Source organism: Piliocolobus tephrosceles, chromosome 21 (genome assembly GCF_002776525.5).
Source record: "Piliocolobus tephrosceles isolate RC106 chromosome 21, ASM277652v3, whole genome shotgun sequence".
NCBI classification, from domain to species: domain Eukaryota; kingdom Metazoa; phylum Chordata; class Mammalia; order Primates; family Cercopithecidae; genus Piliocolobus; species Piliocolobus tephrosceles.
Window position 1 is genome coordinate 21619285 of NC_045454.1, and position 21238 is coordinate 21640522.

The following is a 21238-nucleotide window of genomic DNA, read 5'->3' on the forward strand; positions in this document are numbered from 1 at the left end:
TGAGAAATCACCTTTTCTAACTGAACTTTAGAAGTTAAGCTGCATTGGCCGGGCGCAGTGGCTCAAGCCTGTAATCCCAGCACTTTGGCAGGCTGAGACGGGCGGATCACGAGGTCATGAGATCGAGACCATCCTGGCTAATACGGTGAAACCCCGTCTCTACTTAAAAAAAAAAAAAAACTAGCCGGGCGAGGTGGCAGGCGCCTGTAGTCCCAGCTACTTGGGAGGCTGAGGCAGGAGTATGGCATAAACCCGGGAGGCGGAGCTTGCAGTGAGCTGAGATCCGGCCACTGCACTCCAGCCTGGGCAACAGAGCGAGACTCCATCCCAACACTAAAAAAAATACAAAGAAGTTAAGCTGCATCACTTCCTCTGCATTTTATTTGTTGAGGGGCCCAGTTTGAAGGGACTGGGCATAGATGGAACATAGACTCTATCTCTTGATGGCAAGCGTATCAAAGAATATCAGGTTTATAAAAACCGTAAGTTTTCCAACAGTCCAGAGAGGTGGTGATGACAACCTAGACTGAGGTGTGAGCAGTAGAAGGGGAGGAGTAGTTGAATTCTGGATAGATTTTAAAGGTGGAGGCCGGGTGCGGTGGCTCATACCTGTAATCCTAGCACTTGGGAGGCCGAGGTGGGTGGGACACCTGAGGTCACGAGTTCGAGACCAGCCTGGCCAACATGGTGAAATCCCGTCTCTACTACAAATACAAAAAATTGCCAGGCATGATGGCTCATGCCTGTAATCCCAGCGCTTTGGCAGGCTGAGGCAGGAGGATCACAAGGTCAGGAGTTCAAGACCAGCCTGGCCAATATGGTGAAACCCCGTCTCTACTAAAAAATACAAAAATTAGCCAGGCATGGTAACAGGTGCCTGTAGTACCAGCTACTAGGGAGGCTGAGGCAGAAGAATCTCTTCAACCCAGAAGGCAGAGGTTGCAGTAAGCCAAGATCATGCCACTGCCCTCCAGCCTGGGGGACAGAGCGAGACTCTGTCTCAAAAAAACCAAACCAAAACAAAACAAAACAAAAAAATTAGCCAGGTATGGTGGCAGATGCCTGTAATCCGAGCTACTCAGAAGGCTGAGGCAGCAGAATCGCTTGAACCCGGGAGGTGGAGGTTGCAGTGAGCCGAGATCACGCCATTGCACTATAGCCTGGGCAACAAGAGTGAAACTCCATCTCAAAAAATAAAATAAAATAAAATAAAACAAAGGTGGAGATGGCAGGATTTGCTGGTTAACTGTGGGTGGAAGGGAAAGACAGAAGTCAAAGACAACTCTAAGGTTTTTGGTCTGAGCAGGAAAGGACAGAGCTGAAGAAAGTTGGGGAGCAGCATGCTTAGGGGGAAAGATTGGAAACATTTAGGACCTATGGAATTTGAGATGTCTTTTAAACGCTTGGGTAGAAATGGTGATGAGGTAGGAGCCCAAGGTTTCATGGCCAGATCTAGATTAGAGATAGATATTTGAGGATTATCAGAATACAGATGGGGTTTAGTGTCATTAACCTAGACAAGAGCACCTGTGGGTGGGTGCAGATAGAGATGTCAACGCTATGGCCCTGGGTCATGCCAAAGTTGACATGCTGGGCTAGTGATGAGGCCTGACCAGAGAGGTGCAGAGAGAAGTGCTGGAAGCGGGGAGGGAAAGTGCTTCAAGGAGGGAGGGGTCAGCTGTATCAGACGCTGCTGCTGCTCAAACAGGTGTGGGCTGCGGACTGACCATCATCCAACACTCCAATGACCCTACTAGCTTCTTCCCCAGAGGACAGTCCTTTGGTCCCATTTGAGCCAGGGTTCCTGAGTGAAATCAGATAAGGTGGGTCCCAGTCTTGCCAGAAGTCTTGTCTGAAGGTCGCTTTGCCCCAAGGAAGATATAACCAGAAAGGAGATCTTGTTTCCATGGTCAGGAAAGGGGGGTGCAGGGCAGAGCCACGGGGTGGAGGAGGGTGGGGGGCATTTCCTTAAATTGGCACGACCCCTTGGCCTTTCCAAACAACCCCTTTCTCACAGATAACCACTAACCGAGTAAAAAAATTAAAAAAAGCCTCGCTGGGTAAAATAGAATCTCTATGTACAATTCAAAGTCGTCTGGCCTCCAGGGAAGCTCCTTCCCTTCGTAGCAGCCTCCTTGGGGACCTGGGGGGCGACCTGGCTGGAGGGGAGCAAGATCCCCGGTCTTTGGCCTGGTCCAACAGGAGCGATAATCGGGCATCCGCTTCCCTGGAGAAAGGCCGGGAGAGCAGAGGCTGGGGTATGTGCTCAGGCTTAGGATCTGGGGCTGTCGACGGCGTGCTGGAACAGGGGATGAGGAGGGCTGGGTGCCTAACCGGGTCTCAGAGGACTCGGGGGCCCAGTGTCATAGACTCTGGGGATAAAGGATCGGTCACCTTTTCTGCCGTCTCAGCTCTGCCCTCTGGGCTCTTAGCACCTGCAGCACGGGATCGTCCTGGAATTCGCTGCCGTCGGAGTCTGGTGGAGGGAGGAAAAAATGAGCTCCAAGGGGCCGGTCTCTTAGGGGGCTGGCCCGCCACCGACATCCGGGAGGGGGCGGACATCACCTTCTGCAGCCTGCAGCAGCTGGGCGGCCTGGGAGAGCAGGGCCTCCGAGGGGGCGTGGTCAGCAGCGGGAAGGGGCGGGGCCAGGGCCTCCGGAGACCCCACCTGGAAGGCAGGCGGCGAGGCCTTGACTGTGGATGCCTGCTCAGCTGGAGAGGGTGGGACCTCAGGCTGCCGGCAGGATCCAGAGGAAGGAGTGGCTTCGCTCTTCCAGATCACTGACCCCGCTGCTGGCGGCAAGGCCTTGGCTTTCTGAGACTCGGCCTTGGCCCGACACCGGGATTCAGATGGAGGGGGAGTGGCCTTGGTTTGGGGTTGTGTGGCCTTGACTTTCAGAGATCCAGCCTCAGGTGGAGGCGGGCCCTCGAAGTGAGGAGGCGCGTCCTCCAGGCTGTCAGGGAACAGCCGAGCTGCCACTACCTGGCCCAGGACACCCCTGAGCTGAGGGCCAGGTCCCTGGCCAGCTGCAGTGACTCCCTCGGCAGCCTCTCGGCGAGGGGCTCTGCTCCTCCGAGACGTGGGCCCCAGGCTCTTAGGCTGGGCACAGCTGCTTGGCTCAGGGATGGGCAGGCTCTGCGGAACAGCTGGGGATGCGAGGGTGGAGGCTGGAGGTGCAGGGGTAGAGGCCAGGGGAGCCGGGGTGGAGGCCAGGGGTGCAAGGGTGGAGGCCAGGGGAGCAGGGGTGGAGGCCGGGAGTGCAAGGGTGGAGGCCAGGGGAGCTGGGGGCACGAGGGTGGGGCCCAGATGTGCTAGGGTGGAGGCCGACTGCGTGGGAGGAACAGCCCCAAGGGATACCCAAGGCCCAGACTGTGGGGCACAGAAGAACCCGTGGGGGCTGGGGGCCCAAAAGATATGTGGAGAGGACATTGAGGGAAAAGGAGGTCTCTCCATAGAGAAGGCCTCCGGTGGACCAGGCCCGGCCACACTGCTCCACAGTGGGACATGGTTAGGCTGGGTCCCCAGAGAACCGAGGGTCTCCACTGGAACAGGAGAGGTCTGTAGACAGATAAGAGAGATCTGAGACCCTCTCTAGAGAGGGTGGAGGGTCCTCAGTCCCCAGTCCCCCTCAGATCCAGCCCCTCCTCCAGCTCCCACCAGGCTTCTCCCTCCCTCGACTCACCAGAGTGTGAAGGGCAGGGGTCGGAGGTGGCACCCAAGCTCTGTCACCCTTGCTTCCCTGAGCCTGTTCAAGCTTCCGCCGCTGCCGCCACTGGTACAGAATGTCATCCTCTGGCCGAAGGGGTGCTTGGGAGGAGGCTGGGGCTGGAGCAGGGGTAGGGGTCTGGGCCTGGGCTGGTGCTGGGGATGCTGTAGGGGATGGGAGGTAGAGAGGACAGCGTGAGGCAGGGGCCAGGGAGATCAGCAACCCCATGACAGCCTGCACACATGCCCTCCAACTGTGCAGGGGGTGACTCAGATAGGCTCTCCAGATACTGTCCCAGCTCCTCTCTAGGGTGGGAAGAAGGGAAGGGGTCAAAGTCAGGGGAGCAAGCACTCCTGGGCTTCTCCACCTGTCATCATTCAAGTCTTTGTTATATATATAGAGAGAGTCTTGTTCTGTCACCCAGGCTGGAGGGCAGTGGTGAGATCACTGCAGTCTCGACCTCCTGGGCTCAGGCGATCCTCCTGCCTTAACCTCCTGAGTAGCTGGGACTAAAGGCATGCGCCATCACATGGGGGTAATTTTTATTGTTTTGTAGAGACAGGGTCTTGCTTTGTTGCCCAAGCTGCTCTCAAACTCCTGGGCTCAAGCCATCATTGTCTCACATGAGCCTCCCAAAGTGCTGGGATTACATGTGTGAGTCACAGCGCCTGGTCTCATTCAACAAATATTTATTGAGCTGTTCTGGACATTGGAGTTACAACAGTGACCAGAAGACATATTGCCCGGAATCCACCCACTCCCCCACCCCCTATAGCCCTCACCCTGCTCCAGCCCCACTTACCCAACCTGGACTCTCAAGCAACCTCCCTGGCCTCTCTACTCTCCTCCAAATCTGTTCCCTACTCTCAGCCAGAGGGAGCCTGTGAATACTTGAGTCAGACCAGGCCCTTCGTGCTTAGGAACCCTCCCTTGGCCACACCTCTCTCCTGGTAAAAGGCGAAGGCTTTGCCTTTTACACCTGTGGCTCCGTCTGCCTGGAATGCTCTTCCCTCAATTATCACACGGTGCATTCTCTCACATCCATCAGATCTTGGTCACCTTCCCTGGCTTCCCTATTCAAAACTGCAACAACCAGCTGGGCTCATTCTTGTAATCCTAGTGCTTTGGGAAGCCAAGGGGGCAGGGGGATCATTGAGCCCAGGAGTTCGAGATCAGCCTGAGCAACACAGTGAGACCCCCATCTCAACAAATAAAAAAATAAAAACAATTAGCTGGGCATAGTGGTGCATGCCTGTAGTCCCATCTACTTGGGAGGCTGAGGTTGTAGGATTGCTTGAGCACAGCAATTACACTGTGATGGCACCATATATATATATGTATATATATATATATGTATTTATTTATTTTTGAGACAGAGTCTCTCTCTGTCACCCAGGCTGGAATGCAATGGCACAATCTCAGCTCACTGCAACCTCAGCCTCCTGGGTTCAAGCGATTCTCTCCTGCCTCAGCCCCCTGAGTAGCTGAGACTACAGGCATGCACCACTACGCACCACTATGTACCACGCACGGCTAATTTTTGTATTTTTAGTAGAGACTGGGTTTCGCCACATTGGTCAGGCTGGTCTCAAACTCCTGAGCTCAGGCAATCCTCCCACCTCAGCCTCCATACCTGAGCCACTGTACCTGGCCTTTTTATCCCTGTTTTACAGCTGGAGAAACAAGGCCCAGAGAGGCCCAAAGTCCCAAAGCTGGTCAGTGGCAGAGCTCGGATTTGCACCCAGACTTCCCTCAGTCCTTGCCTCTCAGCCCTTACCGGGTGCCCTGGGGCCAGGGCCCTTGCTGGAGTCAGGGATGAAGGTCTCTGAGAGGGGAGAGAGGCCATCGGAACTGGTGGGGAATGAGGAAGTGCTGGCATCGCTGGGGCTGAGGGAGGAGGAGGAGATGGAGGCTTTGCTGCAGGGAGAAGGCAGGAGTGAGGCAATGGAGGTCTGGGCCATGTGGAGCTGCAGTGGGAAGGGTGATGGGGGCGGGGATACGGGCACCTGCGTTTGAGCAGCCTGGCAGCTCTGCTCTGTAGGCTCAGCGTCTCCAGGTCCAGCAGGGATGAGTTCCATGTGTTGAGATTCTGCAGGGTGACAGGGTCAGACGCCAGCCCCAACCCAAAGGCTGCTGGGAAAAGTGTTCTAAACAGAGGGCCTGGAATGCAGGGTGTACCACCCTCGATAACCTCACGTGTCAGCTTAGGATCTGCTCCTCCTCCTCAGGGAGGAGAGACCCAGTTTTGCCCTTTGGATTAGCACCTTTTTTGGGGGGCGGGGGGCATGGAGTTTCGCTTGTTGCCCAGGCTGGAGTGCAATGGCATGATCTCGGCTCACAGCAACCTCTACCTCCTGGGTTCAAGCAATTCTCCTGCCTCAGCCTCCCAAGTACCTGGGATTACAGGCATGTACCATCACGCTCGGCTAATTTTGTATTTTTAGTAGAGACGGGGCTTCTCCATGTTGGTCAGGCTGGTCTCGAACTCCCGACCTCAGGTGATCCGCCCACCTCAGCCTCCCAAAGTGCTGGGATTACAGGTGTGAGCCGCTGCTCCTGATCTAATTCTATCCCAGGGCTGGTGTTGTCAGTTCAGGCACATAAGAGAGGGAGTGAATGGGGATGTCACCTGCTTTATTTCCTGAAGCGGAGCCACAGCGTGGGATGCACTGGTCACCTTGGCCGCAGTAGGGACAGCTGTATGGGGTCTTCCTTCTGGTTTGTTGGCTCCTGCTGAGAAGCCCCAGTTAAGGGTATGAGGGCCAGGAGGAGTGGCTGCTGGGGGCACTGATCAGCAAAGGTTTAGGGGCGGGGGTGGTGGGTGGCACTGAAGGAGGTACCTGCTGCACTTTGACTGCTAGGGTCTGGACAGTCAGACCGCAGCCACCAAAAGTCAGCTGGGGTTGGGCCTGCAGGCTGGCGCTCCTCTCGACTGGTGGGCTGAGCCTGGCGGAACCTATTTATATACCTGTGAACATCAGGGGATAGCAAGTGAGTGGAGTGAGGAGAGCCAAATAATAACAAGAATCATCATAGCAACCAACGTTTACCAAGCACCATGGCAGAGCCTGGTAGCTATTCCTCAATATCTGCTTTTCTTTCTTATACAGTCACATAACTATTTTTGAGACAGGGTTTCACTCTGTCACCCAGGCTGGAGGGCAGTGGTACAATCATAGCTCACCGCAGCCCCCAACTCCTGGGCTTAAGAAATCCTCTCTCCTCAGCCTCCTGAGGAGCTGGGACACAGGTGCATGCCACCACGCTTGGCTAATTTTTGTATTTTTATTTATTTATTTGTAATTAATTAGTTTATTTTTTGAGATGGAGTTTTGCTCTTGTTGCCCAGGCTAGAGTGCAATGGCGTGATCTCGGCTCACTGCAACCTCCGCCTCCCGGTTCAAGTAATTCTTCTGCCTCAGCCTCCCAAGTCCCTGGGATTAAAGATGTATGCCACTACACCCGGCTAATTTAGTAGAGATGGAGTTTCACCATGTTGGTCAGCTGGTCTCAAACTCCTGACCCCAAGTGATCCACCCACTTTGGCCTCCGGAAGTGCTGGGATTACAGGTGTAAGTCACCGCAGCCCTGCCAATTTTTGTATTTTTAGTAGAAACGGGGTCTTGCTGTGTTGCCCAGGCTGGTCTGGAACTCCTGGGCTTAAGGGATCCTCCCGCTTTGGCTTCCCAAAGTGCTGGGGTTACAGGCATGAACCACTGTGTCCGGCCAGGAATGTAACTTTTAGCTGGGCACACAGCCACTCTCCTATGGACTATATTTACCAGGTACCCTTGTAGCCTTGTGACCACATGACTAAGTTCTTGACAAACAGGGTATGAGATGTGATTTTGGAAAGCTGATGTGGTTGAAAGCCATTTTGCACCATGAAGGAAAGGGCAACGGTCTAGAGTTGGGATGGCAACAAGACAGAAGAAACCTGTGTCCCTGACATCTCAACTACGGGCTGCCACGTCATCCCTGGTGGCTTCTGCCTGGACTGCAGGTGAGGGAGGAATAAATTCTATCTTGTTTCAGCCGTAATTAATTTGGGACTCTTTGTTACAGCAGCTGAACCTGTATTCTACAAATCTAAGTGGTCACTATGTGAGAAGCATTGCTAGAGATCATTACAGATAGTAACTCATTGAAAGCTCAAACAGCCCTAGGGGATGTGTACTATTAGTATACCAATTTAGGCCTGGCAGTGGCTCCCACCTGTAATCCCAGCACTTTGGGAGGCTGAGGCGGATCACCTGAGGTCAGGAGTTTGAGACCAGCCTGGCCAACATGGTGAAACCCCATCTCTCCTAAAAATACGCAAAACTAACCAGGCATGGTGGTGGGCACCTGTAATCCCAGCTACTTGGGAGGCTGAGGCAGGAGAATCACTTGAACCCAGGAGGGAGAGATTGCAGTGAGCCAAGATCACACCACTGCACTCGAACTTGGGCAACAAGAGTGAAACTCCATAAAAAAAAAACCAACCAATTTAGAAATAAAGAAACTGAGGCTGGGCATGGTAAGTCTGGCCTGTAATCACAGCACTTTTTGGAGGCCAAGGTGGGAGGTTTGCTAGGTGTGGTGGCATGCACCCATAATCCCAGCAATTCAGGAGGCTGAGGTGGGAGGATGTCTTGAGCCCAGGAGTTTAAGGTTATAGTGAGCTGTGATTGCACCACTGACCTCCAGCCTAAGCAACAGAGCGAGACCCTGTCTCTAAATAAATAAATAAATAAATAAAAAGAGATAAACTGAGGCCAAGATCATACATAGAGTTAAATGACAGAGCTGGGATTTGAACTCAGGCAGTCTAGCGCCAGAGTTCTTAACACACATAAAGTGCCTGGTCCTAAAAGAGTGCTGCAGAAACAGCTCTGGCCATGATGATTATTACTGCATGCCTTCTCCCTCCCTCTAACCCAAAGCCTCCTTTTCCCCCAGGGCCGCTGGTACTTACTTGGCCACCACGGAGTCCCCGCTGTCAATCAGGGTGGGTGCTGGGGAGGCCCCCAACTGTCCCTCAGTGGTGCTGGGCGGGGAAGGGGTCCCTGAACTGGATGGCCAGGACTCCTCAAACAGCTCAGGGGAGTTGGGACCTGTGGCTAGAGCCTTGGGAGCTGGTGGGAGCCTGGATCTCTGAGACCTGGATGGGCTCAGGGTCTAAGATCGGGGAAGAGCACAAAAAGAAAAAGTATGAGGCCTGATGGGTCATCCCTGCAGGGGAACCAAAACACACACGAAGTCTCAGTCCAGAGAGGAGGAAACACATCCTGTACTGATAACAACCTAGTGTGATGGGGGCTCGGATGGGGAATCTAGGTGGTAGAAAGGGGGACAAGGGCAGGGTCATGGGGAGGGGAGAAGGTCACATGTCTTCCTACCCTCTAGAGGTCATTCTCTTGCTACTGGGCCAGCACTCAGCACTCTTTGAGGGGGGTCCTCACCTTGGGACACCAGGTCTGGCTCCGGAATGGCCAGTAGTGGCTTCGACCCAGGGGCACATCTCCAAAGGGACTATCTTGAATGGAGAAAACTGGCAGGCTGCAAGAGGAAAGTGGAGTTCAGGCAGCATGAGACTTTGCTGTGGCCCTGGGGAGGGGGACATTAGAGGAGGGCAGAACCAGACAATTGCCATAGATTCCTGGAGGAGAGGGGCTGTCATTCCCATGAAGCACCGCTGCACACTCAGGATAGCGACAGTGGAAGGGTGAGTCCCGGGAGCCCGCCCCTGGAGCAGTCTTAATAGGGAGCAACTCAGGAACTGGCAGCCGGTGGTTCTCAACCCTGGATCCAGTCTAGGAGGGGCTTTTCAACGTTACAGAGGCGCGGTTCCCATTCCAGGCCAACAGAATCAGGACATCTATTAGTGGGCCTGGGCCTCTGTGTCTTTTCCGCAGCCTCCCAGATGATTGTGAAGTGGAGCTCAGGTTAAGAACCGCGGCTCGCTGGGCGTGGTGGTTCAGGCCTGCAACCCCAGCACTTTGGGAGGCCGAGGCCTGTGGATCACTTGAGGTCAGGAGTTTGAGACCAGCCTTACCAACATGGCGAAATCCCGTCTCTACTAAAAATATAAAAAATTAGCCAGGCGCGGTGGCGGGTGCCTGTAGCTCCAGCTACTTGGGAGGCTGAGGCATGAGAATGGCTTTAACCCAGGGGGCAGAGGTTGCAGTGAGCCAAGATTGTGCCACTGCACTCCAGTCTGGGCCAACAGAGCGAGAGACTCTGTCTCAAAAAAAAAAAAAAAAAAAAAAAAGAACCGCGGCTGGACTTTATCACCGAGCATTTCCCATAAATTCTTGGGGACACGAAGGCAAAGGGTAGATGGACTACAAGCCCCAGGATCCACTGGGCTCCGCCTCCCCGAGAAAGTTCAAAGACAACGCCCAGGCGTGTCTGGGGGGCCATTTCAACATTAAGAAATTCAGATCTCAAGCCTTCCTTGGACACCTTTAGCGGAAATAATCCCTTGGGGCCACTCTGAGAGGAACATAAGACTCTTCGGGGACCCCCGGAATGCTGAAGGCTACGGCTGGAGCGGCCAACGGCTGTGGAGCATGTTGGGAGTTGTAGTTCCAGTGCAGTGGAGCCCTAGCGACTCCAGACCCTATCCCGCCCGTCCCCAGGCTGTGCTGCTCTCGCCCTTGGTCCTCCCCAGCCTCCTGTATTCCCTGGAAGAGCGATCAGCCTCACCTGGGATCCATCCTGCGGCTCCCTCCGCGCTTCCGCTTGCTGTGCTCCTTCACCAAACAGGCCCCGCGCTCATCTCCGTCGCTTAGCAACGCCCTGTCAGCCCCGCCCCTCTCTGTGCCCGCGCAGGCGGCGAGCGGCCTCCAAGGCGACCAATGAAAGAGAGGAAACAAAGTACCCGGAGGGAGGTGCTTCACGATTGGCTGGGACGACTGCCTGCCCGACAGAGCGCGTTTGATTGGAGAACCTGCCGCGTGTAGCAGTAATTGGCAAGACCGTGTACCAATGGGAAGGATCTGAGGCTGGGCCTGAGGTTAGGAGGTGATCCAAAGTACTCTCGCTTAAAAGTCCAGGTTTTTAAGCGCCTTCTTGCTGCAGAAGTCCTGTCCCGACTCCTTTCTACCATTCTTTCTGTTGCAGGGGCAATGGCGTGGGGGTGGGGGGCGCTGTGTTCCCTCTCTAACAGCTATTCCCCCATCAGTTGGGCCAATCAGTCCGTCCCGGTGGTATCTAACCAGTTACTTCTTGCTGCAGGAGCAGCTGGTTGCATCAGTTGCCAGGTCTGGGCTCCTGGCCGAGGTAGCGGGATCAAAATGAGCTATTTCGAGCCCCAGCGCGCGGCCCCCGGGGGGCCAGCCTGAACTGTTCATGTTCGCGTCCCCTGGCCGGTGCACACCAGAGGCTGAGTCAGAGGCACAGAATTAGGCCCGGCCTGCGGGGGGACTGGGCCCAAGGCCCGGCTGAGGATGAGGGTAGGGAGCGCCAGTTCTATGTCCTCCTGACATCCTGGCCGGGCTACCGCATTTCCCAGGAATCTGCTCCTAAGACCTCCATCTGCGTCATCCTCAGACCTGCCAGTGGGGAGGCAGTGGATTAAAGGGACTGGAAACTTTTCTGTGGGCCTCTTGGGCTCTGGGCCCCAATCACCGCGCTGTGCTCCCCACACCCGCAAGGCTCCGCTGCCTCAGCCTTAATTTCCCCTTCTGGAAATTGGGGAATCTTCATGACATCTTCTTGACAGCATTTGCCAGGCATCCAGCAAGCGCTTAATAAATGGCCAAGTCATTGTTTGGGTTTCTAAATAAGGCTCTCCTAATGGCCGGGTCTGGCCACGGTCCCAGTGTCCCTGGGCAGCCCTCCGAGGGGCCGGCACAGGGCGCACTATAAATCGGCGGCTGCGCACGCAGGGGCACTGCAACGCGGAGGAGCAGGATGGAGATCCCGGTGCCTGTGCAGCCGTCTTGGCTGCGCCGTGCCTCAGCCCCGTTGCCCGGACTTTCGGCGCCCGGACGCCTCTTTGACCAGCGTTTCGGGGAGGGGCTGCTGGAGGCCGAGCTGGCTGCGCTCTGCCCCACCACCCTCGCGCCCTACTACCTGCGCGCACCCAGCGTGGCGCTGCCCGTCGCCCAGGTGCCAGGCCTGGGGAGGGGGCGACTCGACGACTTCCAATGCCAGGGTCTGGGGCAGTCTGGGGTGGGAACGTGTGAGAGAATGTTCGTTGGCCTTGGGCGGAGTGGAGAGTCCGCAGCTCCGAAGGGCTTCCGGAGTTCCTGGGGAATCTCAGAGGCCGGCTCACTGCAGCGGGTGGGAGGTCCCCGTCGCTCTTAGGGGTGTGTGTGTGTGGCGGGGGGTCTCAGCTCCAGAGAATAGAAGGCCTGGGTCACTCTAAGGGGAGTCTTGCTTACTCTGAAGGAGGCTGGTGACACGGGAAATCTGGGGAAAAGGAGGCGGCCAGTGACTCCCAAGGGGAAGGAATGTTCTTAGTCTCAGGGAAGAGTTGAGAGACTGTGTGCAGTGGCCCGGTATCTCCAGAAGAGGAGGGGAGGGCCCTGCGACTTGAGGAAGGGTTCCTGGCCACTATGAAGTGGGGGAAGGCTACCAGTAGGTGCTGTGGTCCCGTGACTCGACTGGGAGAGTAAGCAGAGGATCCTGGAGACGGGGGAAGGGTCATCTCGGCGACTTTGGTGGGACTGGGGGAGAAGGGACCCGGGGCTCTGAAGAGGGAGCTGGGGAATCAGTGCCCCGAGGGGCACGATGACTTCGGATTCGCTGACACCAGGGGAGGGCACAGGTTCCCGACCTTGCAGGGGAAGGGAGCCTTATCACTGCAGGGAAGAGGGCAATCCCAGATATTACAGGGGGAGGGCGAATCCTCGTTATTCAGGGTGAAGAGGTACTGGGTGACTCCCAGCAGGAAAGCGGACTGCTCAGCTCCGGAGGCCAGAGTGAGCCGCGGCACGGAACCGACGGGGGTGGGGTCTCCCTGGGTGGGTCCCGCGAGCCTGGCCCGGCCTGATAACAGTCCCGCCCGCGCCCGCTGCGCGCAGGTGCCGACGGACCCCGGCCACTTCTCGGTGCTGCTGGACGTGAAGCACTTCTCGCCGGAGGAAATTGCTGTCAAGGTGGTGGGCGAACACGTGGAGGTGCACGCGCGCCACGAGGAACGCCCGGTGAGCCGCGGCGGGGGCGGGGTTGGAGCGAGTACGCGCGCAGCAGGGCCGGAGGGGCGGGGCCGCTCAAGCAAGCCTCCCTCCCCCCTCCAGGATGAGCACGGATTCGTCGCGCGCGAGTTCCACCGCCGCTACCGCCTGCCGCCTGGCGTGGATCCGGCTGCCGTGACGTCCGCGCTGTCCCCCGAGGGCGTCCTGTCCATCCAGGCCGCACCAGCGTCGACCCAGGCCCCACCGCCAGCCGCAGCCAAGTAGGGGGCTGGGCCGCGCCCGCACTCCGGGAGCGTCCTCAGGCTCCCTCTATTGAAGCCGATCTGACTCCGCCCAGCCAGATGTCCCGAGCGCGCCAAGAACTGTCCTCTCACCCACTCCTGGATTCTGCCCTGACCTCCACCCTGGACACTGCCTTGATAACCTAGACCCTTACACTGACACCCTGGCTCTCACACCCCCTCCAGCTTTCGGACCCCACACCCACACCTCCCCGGCTTCCAGACCCTTCCAGCACTACCCTCACCCTCAGCCAACAGTCTCAGCCCCACCGACCCACTTTCTTGGCATATAGCCCCACTTAAGACCCCTTCTCTACTTCCTTCTGAGTCCTCTATGAAGATATCCGGGTACTACATTTCCATCCCTTGCCTGTTTTGACACCTAATTATGGTGTAGACAGCCCTCCCCCAACCCCAGGCCTGTCAGGCACAATCCCCCCACCTCCCAAATGTCCTGGACTGCACAGACTTCCCACTCCAGACCATCCAGGCCTGGTTCCCACGACCTGATCCTTCCCCTACAACCAGACAGTCCACAACTGCCCCGCTCCAGCCCATTTTCTGCTGTGAAACCCCAGCCAGCCACACCAGACTCTGGAACCCTTTTCTGACCACCCCAATTCTTGGACACCCATCCCAGGCCAACCAGAACACCCAACCCCAAACTGTACAGACTCTCCCACCCAAACCTCCCCAGACACTGCACGAATGTCCTAGGCCTCCTCCCTAACTCTAACCAGACCCCGTCCCCGTAAGTCCCTTTGTCTTGACCCCCAAGTCTTCAACCAGATAATCCTCGGCAACCCACCTCTCACCCTCCTCCTCTTCTCCTTCAAGACCCAGCTGAGCGCCGGCTCTGATTCCCTACAGCCTTTCTCCCTGCCACGACTCCCTTACTCTTTCCCAGGCTCACTCTCCCAATAAATGTGCTAGAGCTCTGCCAGCTGCTTTGTGTCTTGGCCAGGAAGGATGGACCGGAGCAGACACCAGTGTGGAGTTGGGGGATGTTTACTGGGGTGGGGGGACCTGGGAACATCACTGTCGTTCGTACATCTCTCGTAGGATCTTCATGCTTTCTGAGTAACGAAGCTGGTTCCGATGAGAGGCCTCCTTCCACCTGGGGAGGCAGAGGGAAGACTCAGCAGTTGCAAAAGGCCCTAGGAGGGGCAAGCAGGTTGGGGGATGCTCACCTCTGGCGGATGCGTTTCCAGCGCTGCATGTTGCGATAGATGAGTGTGGAGGGTGAGGGCTCGGGCTCAGAGGGCTGCATGGACAGAGAGGCCAGGTTGAGTGGACATTCCTGAGCCCCACCACATGTGTCCCATAACCCTGGGCCAGCCTGGCATACTCACCTCATCGTCAGCGGTGCCCTGCATCTCAGGCTGCAGTGGGGATGGGATGCGGGATCTGCAGGCATCTCCAGGTGGCCCCGGGGGTGTGGGTGGCGGCAGCTTGTACACATCACGACTCTTGCTGTTGTTGACCTCTGAGCCCTGGGGACACAAGGGCCCCAAGCCAGGCCCAAGAGAGTCAAAGCAGAGGGGCTGGGAATCCACATTCATCCCTCCTGCCTTTCCCAGCAACAAATGGCATGAGGGGCTCACTAAGGGACTCGGACAGGAGGCATGTCTGAAGGGCAGACACCTCAACCAGCCAGGGGTCAAGTCCGCCTGCCCCAGGGACCCCGTCTTCTCCTATCCAGCCCAGAGACTCCATCTACAGCTGTCAGCCCAGGGAGTCACGTCTGCCTGCCTCAGGGAGTCCTGTCTACGGGGTCACATCTGTGCCACCTAGGAAGCTCTGTCCATTTTTGACAGCGTGAAGGGTCCTATATGTGTGTCCTGGGGACCCTTGTCTACCCCCCTGGGCCAGATGGCTTATAGACCCCCATCCGTTCCTGCCCAGCCCATCTGTTCCTCAAGGCCTGGTGGCCACTTCTGTCTGTACTAAGGACCCTTATCTAGCCCCTCGGCTCCTGGGAACCCCTGATCTTGAAGATCTACATCTAACTGCCCAGGGTAACCCTGTTCCCTGTCCCCCAGGCCAGGTGGCTATGTATGTCTTCCCTAGGGACCTCGATCCACACCCCAGCCTAAGGGTGCACATCTGTGTGCCTGGCCTGATCCAGGATTCATGTGAGGGACCTGTGTCTGTCTACCCCGCTAGCTTAGGGGCAGGATCCTTTAAGCCTATCCACCCACTGCCCTGGCACCAGGCTGCTGGGCTGGGGTCCACTACCCATCCCACCTCCTCATCCTCAGGCAGCGGGGGCAGGGGTGAGCTGGGAGAGCATTCGCGCTCGCGCACAGAGGGGCTGTTTCGCATCCAGGCGCGGCAGATCGGGTACAGTGGCGTGTTCTCGCTGAACTGGGCCAAGTCCACGCTCCGGTCGAACAGCTTGATCACATATGTGTCTGGGAGGGTGGGGATGGGAGGTGTGTGAGCATCCTGGCATAGGCCCTCGGCTCCTTGCCGACCCTCTAGGGCCACTGTCTACTCACTGGATCGCTGTGGCCCTCCCTCAGCCAGCCCGTCATCCATCTCCCTCCTCTTCTTCCTCCGCTGGTGGGGGAAGCGGGCAGATGGCCTGCGTAGGGAGAGAGAGTGTCAGGACTGGGGTAGGAGCTGAGAGCCTCTAGTCAGCTGGCTGGGACCCTGCCACCTTACCTTTTGCCAGTGGCTGCGATGGAGCAGTCCCTGTGGGAAAAGACAGTTGACCCTCAGACAAATGCCTGTGCAAAACCCTGCAGAGGGCACCCTGGGGATACTGGTATCAAACCTGAGAGGCTCACATGAACCCCACTTGCCTCTTGGGCCTTTTGTCCCACCCATACCTGTGGGGATCTAGGTGGCAACCGCGAGGGGACCTAAGCTTCTCCTGCCACAGGGTCTTTGTACAGGTGGAGTGGTCAGGACTTCGATGGAGGTAGTGCTGGGCTGAGCGGTCAGGGCTTGGATAAGGGAAGAAGTCACCAACCACAAACTCTCAGCTCCAAATCCAATCAGAAAAACTCACTTATTGTGGGTGTCTGAGGGCGTTTTCCCAGCTTCCTCATCCAGACGCTCCCTAGAGGCAGAAGCGATCTCTCAGCTCAGGGTTCCAGGGCCCCAGAGAAGGAAGGCACCGAGCAGCCTCTCCATTAAGCACCTTCCTCCCCAAGTCAGCCTCTGGGGTCCCACCCAATCCACCCAGGATCAGAGGGCCCAACCTGCCAGGGTGCCTGGCCCTGTGACCCCACGCTGGCCTACCTGTCCATGTGACTCTTCTCCAGCAGACACTGCAAGACGGCATCCAGTTGGTTCCGGGCTTTGGCCATCTCCAGCTCTGGGGCAAGAGGGAACCCAGCAGGAGTCAGCTCCCAGGCCCCAGCTAAGCGGACAGCTGACTGGGTCAGGGAGGGGCATGCATGTCATCTGCCCTGGCCAATCTCAGAGCCAGGCCCAGGCAGCCTGAAAGGGTGCAGCAGGCAGAGATGGCTGGAGTGATGCCAAGAGCTCTGAGTTCCAAAGCTGTCCCGCACGATCGCACTGTGACAGGAGGCAAGGCCAATCACCTTACCTTATGAGCCTTTTGGGTTTTAAAAAAATGTGTTTTAATATGATATAAATATATTAGAAAAAATTATATAGAGATGGAGTCTCACGATATTGACCAGGCTGGTCTTGAACTCCTGGATTCAAGTGAGCCATCTCGGCTTCCCAAAGTGCTGGGATTACCGGTGTGGGCCACTGTGTCTGTCCCAGTGGCAAGGTTTAAATACCCATGTATTATACACAATAACTCACTGAATTATCACAATAACTCTTAGGGGTAGATGTGAATTTTTTTTTTTTCTCGAGAAAGGATCTCATGATGTTGTCCAGACTGGTTTTGAACTCCTGGGCTCAAGTGATCCTGCTGTCTCAGCCTCCCAAGTAGCTGGGGCTATAGGCACGTGCCATAGAGCCTGGCTCAGATAGATATTATTTTTATTCCTATTTTAAAGAGAATGAAACTGAGGCACAGAGATGTTAGGCCACATGCTCAAAGGCACACAGCAAAGAAACTGCAGAACTGATGATTTGAACTCAGGCTGTCTGGTTCCAAAGCTGAAGTTATGAGACAGAGGCTCAACCTGAGTGCAGAATCTGGTTGAGGCAGTGGTATAATTTTATTTTAATTAATTAATGTATTTATGTTTTGTGAGACGGAGTCTTGCTCTGTCACCCAGGCTGGAATGCAGTGGCATAATCTTGGCTCACTGCAACCTCCACCTCCCAGGTTCAAGCAATTTTCCTGCCTCAGCCTCCCAAGTAGCTGTGATTACAGGAGTCCGCCACCACGCCTGGCTAATTTTTGTATTTTTAGTAGAGATGGGGTCTTACCACGTTGACCAGGCTGGTCTCAAACTCCTGACCTCGATGATCCGCTGGCCTCTGCCTCCCAAAGTGCTGGGATTACAGGCGTGAGCCACCACGCCCGGCCAACAGTGGTATAATTTTAAATCTGAAATCAATCTGAATGAGCTGACATTTAAAAATTGGGAGATTTCTTTTCTTTTCTTTTTTTTGAGACAGAGTCTTGCTCTGTTGCCCAGGTTAGAGTGCAGTGGCGAGATCTCGGCTCACTGCAACCTCTGCCTCCCGAGTACAAGTGATTCTCCTGCCTCAGCCTCCCAAGCAGCTGGGACTACAGGCGTGTACCACCATGCCCAACTAATATTTGTATTTTTAGTACAGACAGGGTTTCACCATATTAACCAGGCTGGTCTCAAACTCCTGACCTCATGATCCACCCACCTCAGCCTCCCAAAGTGCTGGGATTACAGGCGTGAGCCACCGTGCCCAGCCAAAATTGGGAGATTTCACCTAAAACATCCTGTTTGGGCTTTTTTTTTCCCCTCAGGAAATGAGATCTAGGCCCACCCTCCTGCTCAGTGAGCCTGTGGCTGCCTCCCATCATCACAGAACTTGAGGAAGTGATGATGTTATGCTGTCCTACTTTTGAGAGGTGTTTGCTCTGCCTTTCTGACTGGTGGGAGCTCTGGCTCTAGTGCTCAGAGCCTGGAGGGGACACCTGGGAACTTGCCTGACCAGTCCAGGGCCTTCCTGAGAAGCTCAGGAGACACAGGGATTCAAACATAGCTCAGAGGAAAGACAGTGAGGGTGGGGAAGGGAGTAGCTGAGATTGCAGCAAAGCCTTGGGCAGATGCAGAGGGTTTGGGTCTCTCCCCAGGCCCAACTTCTCTCCTGAACCCCCGACTTGGGCCTGAAGCCTCCCTCTCAAGGGTCGCCTCACAGTCCCCAAGTTCCTCCCTGTACCTCACCAGGGATACCCATCTCTCTCCCCTACCCCAGCCCACCAATCCCATGACCTGTCCACTAGGCCTCCCGAGTGTCTCTCCCACCCACCTCCTCTCCACTGTAGCCATGCTGCTCCAGACCTTTGCTCCCCCTGGGCTCCTGCCTCAGTGTCCCCTTCTGATCCACCCTCCACAAGGCAGCCAGGGGAATCTTCCAGAAAAATAACAAATCTGACCCTGATCTTCCCCTGCTTGGAACCTTCCATTGGAACCTTCCATGACTCCACAGCACCCAGGAGTGGAGTCTGCACGCCTCAGCCTGGTACTAACAGGTGTACACCATCCCTCACCATCATTTGTGGTCAGACCCACTTCACTTTTCTTTCTTTCTTTTTTTTTTTCCTTTTCTTTCTTTTCTTTTCTTCTTTCTTTTTTCTTTTCTTTCTTTCCTTCCTTCCTTCCTTTTCTTTCTTTCTCCTTTCCTTTTCCTTTCCTTTCCTTTTTCCTTCCTTCCCTCCCCCCCTCCCCCCCTTTTCTTTTTCTCTCTCTCTCTCTCTCTTTCTTTCTTCGTTTTTTGTTTGTTTTGTTCTTTTCCAGGGTCTCAATCTATCACCCAGGCTTGTGATGTCAGCTCACTGCAACTTCTACCTCCCCGGATCCAGCAATCCTCCTGCCTCAGCCTCCTGAGTAGCTGGGACTAGAGGCTCATGCCACCACACCTGGCTAATTTTCTTTCTTTTTTTCTCTCTCTCTCTCTCTCTCTCTTTCTTTCTTTCTTTCTTTCTTTCTTTTTTGTATTTTTTATAGAGACGGGGTTTTGCCATGTTGCCCAGGCTGGTCTCAAACTCCTGACCTCAAGTGATCTGCCAGCCTCGGCCTCCCAAAGTGTTGGGATTACAGGCGTGAGCCACCGCACCTGGCCTCCCACTTTGTTTTGATAACACTTTTGCCATGGGACATCCTACATCATTTTACTATTATCTTTCTGTCTAAATTCTGCACCCCTCCCACTGCCCTTACCATGCCGGGCCTGGGATCCAGTCAGCTCCGCCCCAACCCAAAATATCTCTTTCTAAGTTTCAGTTTCCCCAATGACCACAATTCCTATTTCCTAGGATTACTGGAATATAGTGACTGTGAGGATTAAGAGTGCCTGTACTTCAGGCTCACAGCAAGATGTGTGACTGATCACTGCTGGAAATGGGGAAACTGAGGAGAAGCCAAGAAAAGAGAACTTCTCGGTCGGGCGCGGGGGCTCACGCCTGTAATCTCAGCACTTTAGGAAGCTAAGGAGGGAGGATCGCTTGAGGTCAGAAGTTCAAGACCAGCCTGGGCAATATAGCGATACTCCGTCTCTACTTAAATATTTTAAAAATTTAAATTAAAAAAAAAAAAGAGAAAAGAAAAGGACCCTTCTCAGAGTTATCGGCTCAGGATTCCCCATGTTTTACCACGCACCGCACTGCCTGAGCCACCACCATTCAATCTAAAGCGACTTCAAGCGCAGACCGGGAGGGTGTGAAGGTGGCAGCCAACGCTCGCTGCCTGATACAGCGATTGTCAGGTGGGCTGCAGGGAAAAGTGCAGTCCCTTTTCCGCGATACTCCCTTCTACCGGGACTCCACACCCTGTCAACGCGATGGTCCCGACAGGCCCCCGACGTCAGTGTCCTCACCTGATTTCTCCACTTTCACCTTCACGGGGAACATGGTTTGGGTCCAGGATCTGGCTAGCTGGGTCAGAGGCGCCCCAAAGGGCCTAGGGTCACAAATCAAGGCGGGAGGCGGGCGGGGACAGTTCAAAGATGAGCTTCGTGGGCCACGGGTCCTCCGCCTTTGGTTGTGTCCAGCCTGGACAGTGGCCACTACCCTTCTGTGGGCTGGCCCCTTCGGCAGCAGCTTGCTCCTATTAGTTAATGCAATCGTCAATCTTACATCCTGACCAATTGAAAGCTGCCTCCGTAGTCGCCCAGCTTTAGGGCGTAGTCCCACCCTCCTGGGGCTTTGCTTCCGGAAACAAACCATCGATCACCAAGCTTCCTGGGAGGTGTAGTTCCAGGTTCCCAGACTCACCCGGAGTAAGAGCGCCTGCGCTGCGCGGGGCACAGTGGGAAACAAAGGATTAGGGCATCGCGCGGCTTCCCGGGACTTGTAGTGTTAGAAGGGTTGAGCAACACCAATTTAGCTCTTTACCGAATTTAACCAACCGTTGGAGTCCCTTCATCCCTAAGAGGAAGACTAATGTAAAATAATGTTGGGTTCCCTCTCACTGAGCACTCTCTAGGTGACAGGTACCAGTTAATCTCTTTGCAGGTACAACTTCATTCATTTTGCAAATATTTGTTAGTATGCCGGGCACTCTTCTAGGCATTGGGGACACCTCGAGGAACAGAACAGACAAAAATCCCTGCCCTAATAGGGCTTATCTTTTAAAGGATGGAAGATAAACAGTAAACAAGTAAAACATTTTAAGTGAAATGTAATAGGAGAAAGAATATAGTCTGGGCGGGGCACGGTGGCCCACACCTGTAAATATCAGCCCTTTGGGAGGCCGAGGCAGGCAGATCACCTGCGACCAGGAGTTCGAGACAAGCTTGGCCAACATGGTGAAACCCTGTCTCTACTAAAAATACAAAAATTAGCCGGGACTGGTGGCATGCGCCTGTAATTCCAGCTACTCGAGAGGCTGAGGCAGGAGAATCGCTTGAATCCGGGAGGCGGAGGTTGCAGTGAGCTGAGAGCGCACCTCTGCACTCCAGCCTGAGCCACAGAGCAAGACTCTATCTAGAAAAACAAACAGGCAACAACAAATCCCCCCCACCAACAAAAAAAAGCCACACA

At 55.3% G+C, this 21238-nt stretch overlaps 3 protein-coding genes across 5 annotated transcripts; 1 reads left to right on the plus strand and 2 right to left on the minus strand.

Annotated features, from left to right (window-relative positions):
• Positions 1–1104: 1104 nt before the first annotated feature.
• PROSER3 (proline and serine rich 3) lies at positions 1105–10485 on the minus strand. 3 transcript variants are annotated; one of them, XM_023196923.1, is made up of 11 exons: positions 10398–10479; positions 9152–9248; positions 8665–8867; positions 6548–6675; positions 6337–6437; positions 5714–5796; positions 5485–5624; positions 3684–3871; positions 2566–3559; positions 2395–2476; positions 1105–2227 (listed from the first exon to the last, which is right to left on the minus strand). In XM_023196923.1, the coding sequence occupies exons 1-11, from the start codon at positions 10406–10408 to the stop codon at positions 2086–2088; spliced, it is 2169 nt and encodes a 722-aa protein (XP_023052691.1). In that variant the 5' UTR covers positions 10409–10479; the 3' UTR covers positions 1105–2085. The 3 variants fall into 3 exon arrangements, with proteins under 3 accessions (XP_023052691.1, XP_023052693.1, XP_023052692.1); XM_023196925.2 differs by having other exon boundaries at positions 6337–6440; XM_023196924.1 differs by lacking the exon at positions 8665–8867 and having other exon boundaries at positions 6337–6440; positions 10398–10485.
• Positions 10486–11568: 1083 nt separating this feature from the next.
• HSPB6 (heat shock protein family B (small) member 6) lies at positions 11569–14059 on the plus strand. Its single transcript, XM_023196927.1, has 3 exons — positions 11569–11804; positions 12722–12844; positions 12938–14059. The coding sequence occupies exons 1-3, from the start codon at positions 11607–11609 to the stop codon at positions 13097–13099; spliced, it is 483 nt and encodes a 160-aa protein (XP_023052695.1). The 5' UTR covers positions 11569–11606; the 3' UTR covers positions 13100–14059.
• A 47-nt stretch (positions 14060–14106) lies between these two features.
• On the minus strand, positions 14107–20478 carry LIN37 (lin-37 DREAM MuvB core complex component). The gene is made up of 9 exons (XM_023196926.1): positions 20074–20478; positions 16366–16441; positions 16133–16183; positions 15784–15813; positions 15618–15703; positions 15364–15530; positions 14469–14609; positions 14307–14380; positions 14107–14233 (listed from the first exon to the last, which is right to left on the minus strand). Exons 1-9 carry the CDS (start codon positions 20420–20422, stop codon positions 14152–14154), a joined length of 1056 nt encoding a protein of 351 aa, XP_023052694.1. The 5' UTR covers positions 20423–20478; the 3' UTR covers positions 14107–14151.
• Between the last annotated feature and the right edge of the window lie 760 nt (positions 20479–21238).

Bases quoted from the DNA above. Each gene is read 5' to 3' on its own strand.
- HSPB6 (XM_023196927.1), top strand. From the start codon at position 11,607: ATGGAGATCCCGGTGCCTGTGCAGCCGTCTTGGCTGCGCCGTGCCTCA. The intron at 11,805-12,721 runs GTGCCAGGCCTG...CGCTGCGCGCAG, and splicing joins TGGCGCTGCCCGTCGCCCAG to GTGCCGACGGACCCCGGCCA. The intron at 12,845-12,937 runs GTGAGCCGCGGC...TCCCCCCTCCAG, and splicing joins CGCGCCACGAGGAACGCCCG to GATGAGCACGGATTCGTCGC.
- LIN37 (XM_023196926.1), bottom strand. From the start codon at position 20,422: ATGGTTTGTTTCCGGAAGCAAAGCCCCAGGAGGGTGGGACTACGCCCT. The intron at 15,814-16,132 runs GTGAGTTTTTCT...CTTTTCCCACAG, and splicing joins CCCTCAGACACCCACAATAA to GGACTGCTCCATCGCAGCCA. The intron at 14,381-14,468 runs GTGAGTATGCCA...CTGTCCATGCAG, and splicing joins AGGGCACCGCTGACGATGAG to CCCTCTGAGCCCGAGCCCTC.
- PROSER3 (XM_023196925.2), bottom strand. The intron at 8,868-9,151 runs GTGAGGACCCCC...CCCCGATCTTAG, and splicing joins GCCAGACCTGGTGTCCCAAG to ACCCTGAGCCCATCCAGGTC. The intron at 6,441-6,547 runs GTACCTCCTTCA...GGGGCTTCTCAG, and splicing joins TAGCAGTCAAAGTGCAGCAG to CAGGAGCCAACAAACCAGAA.